Source organism: Pezoporus occidentalis, unplaced genomic scaffold (genome assembly GCF_034315485.1).
Source record: "Pezoporus occidentalis ecotype Australia unplaced genomic scaffold, CSIRO_AGI_Poc_V1 ctg431, whole genome shotgun sequence".
Classification (NCBI taxonomy): Eukaryota; Metazoa; Chordata; class Aves; order Psittaciformes; family Psittacidae; genus Pezoporus; species Pezoporus occidentalis.
The window spans coordinates 101692-110060 of record NW_026915760.1 but is presented as its reverse complement, the minus strand read 5'-3'; the positions used below and the strand labels follow the sequence as shown (position 1 = coordinate 110060).

The following is an 8369-nucleotide window of genomic DNA, read 5'->3' as shown; positions in this document are numbered from 1 at the left end:
AGCCAGTCATCCATTCCACCTCCAACAATTCTAAGCTCCTGCGTATTTTCATTTCTTTTCGCAGCTTAGCATGAATTGATTCAGAATGGTCAGTTAAGTTCATGCAGCACATACTTTCGAAATCCCCACAACCATCCTGTAACAATATCTTTGTTACATCCCGGGCTTGTGCGCTTCTAGTTGGAAAGGCTTCTGGCCGACCTGAAAAGGTGTCTGTTAGTACCAACAAATGTCTATTATATCCCCTTTTTCTGTCCTTTTGAAAATTCTCCTGCAAAATTTTATTTTAACTGCCATTACCATCTAGGGTCTTCTTGAAATAGTTCCCTGTTTCTACTGGATATTTAAATTTAATTTCTTTTTTTCCAATCTTCATAGTTTATCATAGATCATTTACAATTTCAGGAAGAAAATTTTGTTATACCACAAGTAATCAATATTAAAACAATTAATATTAATCAGGTATAAGTATTGGTCCCAAGCTGCTATGTCAGTTATCACATAAATCCAAATTACGACTGATACAATTTCATATGTGAAGGGCCTGAAGGTTCGATCCGCCATGTCTTCTCTGGTTCTGGTGCTTTCTTCGTTTTTGAAGAAAGGTTGTTCCATTATCTGGTACAGTCTGCTCCACTTCTCCTGTAGAGGATCTCCTGAAAAATTCTTAACATAAACCCAGTCTCTGGATCTAAAAGGGTGAGTCAGATAATCCATGCCTCTCGTTCTTGTCCCCAGTATTCTCTTATTTGCTCTAATTACTTGCCCAGATTGATCAGAAACTCTAGGAGATAGCCTTCTCCCACTTCCAGAAGACTTTCTCCTTTAAACCGGGACTGATACGGTCTTCCATATAAAATTTTACGTGGGATAGCCTCTTCTTTCGACCGAGGTTTAGTTCAAATTCTTCATAGAGCCAGTCTAAAGCTCGGTATCAATATCTTGACATATTTTACTAATCTGTTGTTTGATCACCTTTTCTACTTGCCCACTGGCCTGAGGCCTGTACGGAACATGTAGTTGCCAATCCAGCTCTAATTTTTGCTAATTTCTTGTAACTATTTTGCACTAAAGGGCGAGCCTCGGTCGGAAGAAATTGCCTTTGGTACTTCCAAAACAAGGTATTATACTGTTTAACAATGTTCCAATTACTTGTCTTGCATTATTTATTCTACAAGGGACAGAAAGTGGGTCCTACACAATGTCAGGGTGAAATCAGTCTGCTGAAAGCCCACACAGGGTCTTGTGGGTTTGTGATGGCTCTGAAACCATTTCATTACCTCACAGAAGAAGAGTCAGCGCTGAACCACTGCGTGTGGAGGAATCTGAAAGGTCATCAGATTCACAATTTAAACACCAGATTGGAGTCCGTTGGGTTACAAGAAGCTTTCCAAGGACAGGAAGCTGCACTCAATAAATGTACCAGTACTCTGACACATGGCATTTAAGGGGTTAGAGATATTTGGGCACTGGCTCTGCTGTCAGCAGAGGTGACACTGCAAAACTGTGCCCCAAAGGGATGTGCCAAGTGGGGAGTGCATCAGCCAGTGCCTCCGTTGCTGGACTTGAGTGAGCATTCTTCATTATCAAGAGGCAATCAGTGAGCACCCACTGGAGAGGCTGAGCTCTGTGGTGTGCTTTGCCTGGAGGTTGTTCCCACTGGGAGCAGAGAGGAGTTTCCACGCTGGGGGAGAAGGATGCTTACAAACCCCACCAGATGCGGATACTGAGCTCACACCCACCAGCCCAAAGTCCTTCCAGAGTCCCTGAACTGGAGAGAACCAGGTTTAGCTCTAGTTGTTAACAAAAGCCTATAAATCAAAGCCTCTGAGCTCCAAAGAAGCAAACTAAACCCCATGTTGTACATCTCCAGCATTGTCCTTCTCCCACCATGCTCAGATCCTCCTGACTCCAAACTTGGGCACCTGCCTTGCATCACCCTGGCAGGAATCCCTGCTCCTACATCACACCCCAACGCTCTTTTGGGGTGCGGGGATAATCCGAGATCCCAACAGAAGCAGCTGGAAGCTCTGGAGAGCCAGGATCCAGGGACTGGGCTGCATTCTGGTTACCTTCCAGGCCACTCCCATGGCTGTGCCTGCAGACAGAGGGACACCAGAGGCATAAACCAAAGCTTATGCAGGAAGTAATGGGGATGTACCTTTCAACGAGGACATTCCCGTTGTTGGTCTGCACGGCCATCCACATATCCCAGTACTCTGCCTGTGAAGGCTGCGTGTAGGGCCCAAAGACTGCCCCGAGCCTGGACAAGAGGGAGTTCAGAGCAGCAAAGCAGTAGATCTGTTAGTGTATGGATCAAGAACTAGCCCTGAAAACCTGAATACATCCACTGGGGAAAACGGGGAAGTACAGCAATGCAAATGGACCCCCGAATGCACCTAGAGTTGGATTTTGCAGGCCTTTTTTTTTGGGGGGGTGTCCTGGTTTCAGCAGTAGCAGTCATTTTTCTCCTTCTTGGTAGCTGGTGCAGTGCAGTGTTTTGACTTTCAGCTCGGGAACAGAGCTGATAACAAGGATGCTTTGGTTTGGCCAAGGACTTTGTGAGCCTCATGCTCTGCCAGGGAGGAGGGGAAGCCAGGAGGAAGCAGAGACAGGACACCTGACCCAAACTGACCAAAGAGGTATTCCATACCACAGCATGTGCCTAGGATGTAACTGGGAGTTAGCCGGAAGGGCAGGGAGACTGCAGGGTTGGAGGAGGTATCGGTCAGAGCTTGGTCGGGCTGGGGGGGCGAGTTATCGGTCGGCTGGTGGTGAGATGATGTATTCTCTTCCCTTGTTATTTCCTTTATCATTATTATCATTGGTGGTAGCAGTAGTGATCTGTGTTATACCTTAGTTACTAAACTGTTCTTATCTCAACCCGTGGGAGTTGCATTCTTTTCGATTCTCCTCTCCGTCCCTCTGAGAGCAGGGGGAGGGCAAGAAAAGGGGGGGGGAAGTGAGCGAACAAATTACCTGACTGGGTTTAAACCACGACAGTCCTTTTTGGCGCCCAACGTGGGGCACGAAGGGTTGAGATAACGACAGATCTGACCAGATTAATAGTCACTCATCACAATGACGATTTATTGGCTCTCAGAGTTGTTTCTCTTGATCTCACAGCTTCAGAATGTTGTAACTTACGTAGAGCCGGTATTTGCTGTGATAGTGTTTATCAAGTGTGGGGCCTGGGCTAAGGTTCTTGTCTCACTGTGCTTTATGGCAATGGCTTGTAATACGGGCGGGCTCCAGCAGCAGGGCGGGACGGACGTGGCCGTGGACTTGTACCTGGCCGTCCGGCTGCTCTTCACCGTCCTGGCCCTCACCCTACTCTCCATGTTCGTGAGGCTGCGGGGAGCCGAGGGGGAGCGGCCCCGGGAGCCGGCGGCAGCCGAACCGGCCCGGGAGAGCGGCCCCGGGGAGCAAGCGGCGGCGGGAGCGGGGCCGGAGGCCGCGAGGGGACGGCTGCCGGTGGAGGAGGATGGGGCGGTCGAGAAGAGGAAGGAAGGGGCTGCCGAGCAGCGCGAGAAGGCGGCGGAGGAGCCGAGCCCCGCACAGGCGCCGAGCCCCGCGGAGGAGCCGAGCCCCGCTGAGGAGCCGAGCCCCGCGGCCGAGCCCAGCCCCGCGACGGCCGAGAGCGTTTCCCGGAAGCCGCCCGCCGAGCCCCAGGAGGATGCAGGAGACCACGCAGCATTTCCCAGCAAGGCAGAGGAGGAAGAGCTGGACTCAGGAAAAGAGAAGCTGGCGGTGGGAGAGCCGCAGCTGCACCAGCCCCAGTGACAGCAGCAGCTACACCAGCCCCAGTGACAAGTACAGCAGCATCGTTTGAGAGTTCTGAAGGTTTTGAATGGCCTTTGGGTATCCTTGGGACCTGCCTGCTGATTGTATGGGGATCAGCATGTTGGCACACACACACAGTGTTTTACCCAGAACCATTTTGTCTGATCTCAAAAGTTAAGCAGAGTCAGGTTTGGGTCTTGTCTGGGGTTAAACAAGGATAGAAGGGGACCAAAAGGTTTTCTCCAAGGCTGGACAGTCATGAGTGGCAGGGTGTGTGGGACAGTATGGGCAAGTATCTAGTCCACTGGGCCCCTCCAGTGCTTTGGAAGCATCGGAGATGGAAGGCAGCTGTATGGAGTCCCCAGCAACAAGCTGCAGAAACTGCTTAAGGGGACAGTGAATTATTTTGAGCCTGGTGGGCCCATGGCACTTCAGGCCATCAGAGCAGAGATGCAACATAGAGATGGACTCATGATCAAGGGGTGGACTTAGCAATGGACACTATTGCCCAGGTTATTCACAAGTGTGAACACTGCACACAGTCTCTCCTGCTCTGGAAGACTGTTACAAGAGATGGAGCCTGGCATCATGGACCAGATGGACGCAGCAGCTTTATAGCTACTGGTCCATGCACTTAGATAAGAGTGATGGTATATTGAAAATGTGGGATCTGAGCATGACGTGAATGGTATGGAATAAGGGGCGGATAATGTCCTGGTTTCAGCAGTAGCAGTCATTTTTCTCCTTCTTGGTAGCTGGTGCAGTGCAGTGTTTTGACTTTCAGCTCGGGAACAGAGCTGATAACAAGGATGTTTTGGTTTGGCCAAGGACTTTGTGAGCCTCATGCTCTGCCAGGGAGGAGGGGAAGCCAGGAGGAAGCAGAGACAGGACACCTGACCCAAACTGACCAAAGAGGTATTCCATACCACAGCACGTCATGCCCAGGATGTAACTGGGAGTTAGCCGGAAGGGCTGGGGGACTGCAGGGTTGGAGGAGGTATCGGTCAGAGCTTGGTCGGGCTGGGGGGGCGAGTTATCGGTCGGCTGGTGGTGAGATGATGTATTCTCTTCCCTTGTTATTTCCTTTATCATTATTATCATTGGTGGTAGCAGTAGTGATTTGTGTTATACCTTAGTTACTAAACTGTTCTTATCTCAACCCGTGGGAGTTGCATTCTTTTCGATTCTCCTCTCCGTCTCTCCGAGAGCAGGGGGAGGGCAAGAAAAGGGGGGGGAAGTGAGTGAACGAATTACCTGACTGGGTTTAAACCACGACAGGGGGGGAAAGGTGGTTTGAAACATCTGATAAAAATATAGAGGGATTGGGCACTGTATGTGCTGTGGTTTGGGATTTCATGGCCTCTGGAATGTGCACAAGCTCAGTACCCAGAGGACAGAGGATTTCAGCGTACTGTGAAATCTGTGTCATTTATAGGTGCCAACCTGGAGAGAGAATGGCCTGCAGGATCAAAGTCACTTAAATCCAGGGGCAAATTCCTCCTGGGACAGCACTGGGGCATCTGCTCATGGGCCAAACACCCACTACTCCAATTCCTATGTGGCCCCCTCCCCATGTTGCTCATACCCCCTGTATGGGCTCTGACCAACTCACCCTCTGGAGAAGACAAAGAAGTTCATCAGGCACGTGATGATGGGGGACAGCAGCCCCCCATCCTTGAGGATCTTGGGCACAAGGGAAAAAGGAGACAGTGCTGCTCAGTATCATGAAGATGGGCAAATCCTGCTCCCTTAGGGGGCTTTCCTCCCGGTTCCCCATAAACTGTGAGAACTGGGCTGGTTCAGCCTGGAGAAGAGAAGGCTCCTGAAGGGGAGACCTTAGAGCAGCTCCAGTGCCTAAAGGGGCTGCAGGAAAGCTGGAGAGGGGCTTTGGACAAGGGCCTGTAGGGACATACATGTCCTGGGTTCAGCAGTAGCAGTCAGTTTTTTTCTCCTTCTTATTAGCTGGTGCAGCGCTGTGTTTTGACTTTCAGCCTGGGAATAGAGCTGATAACACCGATGGTTTTAGTTGTTGCTAAGTCATGTTTACTCTGACCAAGGACTTTGTGAGCCTCATGCTCTGCCAGGGAGGAGGGGAGGCCGGGAGGAAGCAGAGACAGGACACCTGACCCAAGCTGTCCAAAGAGGTATTCCATACCACAGCACGTCATGCCCAGGGAGGTAACTGGGAGTTACCGGGAAGGGCACGGGACTCTCTTTTGGGGTCGGACTCGTTTCGGCGGGTGGTATCGTATTCTCTTCCCTTGTTATTTTCTCTTATCATTATTATCATCGGTGGTAGCAGCAGTGATTTGCGTTATACCTTAGTTACTGGACTGTTCTTATCTCAACCCCTGGGAGTTACATTCTCTCGATTCTCCACCCCATCGCCCCGGGAGAGGGGAGGGGTGGGGGGAAGGAAAGAAGGAGGGAAAGAAGGGGGGGGGGGGGGGGGCGGGAATGAGCTGCCTGACTGGTTTTAAACCACGACAGGACAGAACAAAGGGATTGGCTTTAACCTGCCAGAGGGGAGACTGAGATGAGCTCTTAGGCAGAAGCTCTTCCCTGTGAGGGTGCTGAGGCACTGGCACAGGGTGCCCAGAGAAGCTGTGGCTGCCCCATCCCTGGCAGTGAGAGCAGAAAGAGGGGACGTCTGTGGTGATGCTCAGCTATGGATGGCCACGGTCCCTTCCACTGTCACAGAAAGCACCTTCCAGCTTCAGGAAAACTGCAGGAGCTTAAAATATCCCAAATAACAGCAAGATCATCCCCAACCATAAACAGTTGTGAGTCCCTTTCTCCCACTTTGGGCTGGAGAATGGGAAAGGATGATGCAAATAGAGCTTGGCTCCTGTGTAAGGTATTGGAGAGGAACAAGGCTGATATCCTGGAGCACGGTGGTACCTCCTCTGCAGCATCACCCACCCCAGGCTGTCTCCTCATCCCCATGGAGGGAGAAGCCATGGGGGTTGCTGTCAGCATTCAACCCACATGCCCTCGCTGCCCTCACCTTGTACCAGTTGTAGCTGGAGGTCAGGAATCCATGCAGGAGCACAATGATGTCAGAGCTGGGAAGGGAATGGGGCACCTCAGCATCAGCTTCCCCCGATTTCCTCCTCTAGGAGACACACTTTGCTGTTTGATTCACTAGAACCCGAACCAGCATCATGATGTTGTCTTTCCCACTGCTCCTTTAAAAACCAAGGTGGGTTTGACTTGCACCACAGCTTCGGAAACCCAACCAGATGAGGAACCATGGCCACTGGTACCAACTGCTTGATGCAAACAGGGATTTACTTAGCACAAATCAACTGCAGCTGCCTCTAAGATGCTACAACCAGTCACAACTGCTCCAGCAAAAAGGCCTTTCCTTGCTGTGACCATCAGAGGCTCTTGGGATCCTTCCCACTGGGAACAGAGCTTGTGCAGGGCCTGGAGCACAAGTGTGATGGGGAATGGCTGAGGGACCTGGGGGGTTCAGTCTGGAGAAGAAAAGGCTCAGGGGGGACCTTATTGCTCCCTACAACTGCCTGAGAGGAGGATGGAACCAGGAGGGGCTGGGCTCTGCTCCCAAGGAACAAGGGATGGGACAAGAGGAAACGGCCTCAAGCTGCACCAGGGCAGGTTTAGATGGAGCTGAGGAACAATTCCTTCCCCAAAGGGTGCTCAGGCATTGGAACAGGCTTCATGATCTTGAAACTCTTTTCCAACCTGGTTGATTCCACGATCACCCCATTATGTGCTCTGATAATGAAGACCCACAGCACAGCTGGATCCACACAGCAGCTCCCCTTAAAGCCATTGTGGTCTGGGAGGCATTTGCCATCACTTTGCCTTGGGGACACCCCTGGGTGCACCGAGGGTACCAGAACCACCACCCCTCTCCCCACCATGATGGACGATGTGTCCCTGGTATTGGTGCAGCCCCATCACCTCTATAGAAGATGTTCTGGTCCCGGTATGTGAAGTACCCTCCAGAGGACCTCCAGGAGAGGAGAGCTGGGGATAGCCCGGGGGGGGATGTGAAGGTACACGGTGAGGAGGGGCATAGTCAGCAGCCCCACCTGCACCCACCACTCCTTCATCCCGTGGGAATGAGGCACCACTCCATAGGGATCTGTCCCATTAACTCTCGTATCCCCATAACCCAATCCAAAACCCCCAAGAGACAGGTCCATGACATCAAAGGGTCTCAAGGTTAAGGTATGAGGGGTGGTGTGGGCCCCAGTTGGGGTCTAATGGATGGATGTGGTCCCCATTTGGGGTCTGAGGGGGAATGGAACTGCATAGGGAGTCTGAGGGGAAATGGAGCTGCATAGGGGGCCTGAGGGGGGACATGGGTCCCCCAATGCATGTCTAAAAGGGGATAGGCACCCCATTGAGGGGCTGAGGGGGACACGGACCCCGTTGGGTTCATTGGGAGGGCTGAGGCTCTGTGGCCCCATTGAGGGTCTGAGGGGAACGTGGACCCTATTACAGGTGACACGTGCCCCATTGATGGTCTAAGGGGACACGAACCCCATTGGGGCGCTGGGACTGTGAGGCCCCCTTGAGGGTCTAAGGCTCAAAGCCCCGCCCCCCCCCCCCCG

The 8369-nt window shown here is 51.8% G+C and overlaps 1 protein-coding gene across 1 annotated transcript; it reads right to left on the bottom strand.

Moving 5' to 3' along the window:
• Positions 1–1963: 1963 nt before the first annotated feature.
• MEST (mesoderm specific transcript) lies at positions 1964–7963 on the bottom strand (the record flags this gene model as incomplete). The annotated part of the gene is given in 6 exon segments (XM_062634627.1): positions 1964–2098; positions 2162–2263; positions 5396–5495; positions 6706–6879; positions 7714–7799; positions 7801–7963. Coding segments are annotated over 6 exon segments (755 nt in total), but the record flags the coding sequence as incomplete, so codon positions are not given.
• Positions 7964–8369: the final 406 nt, after the last annotated feature.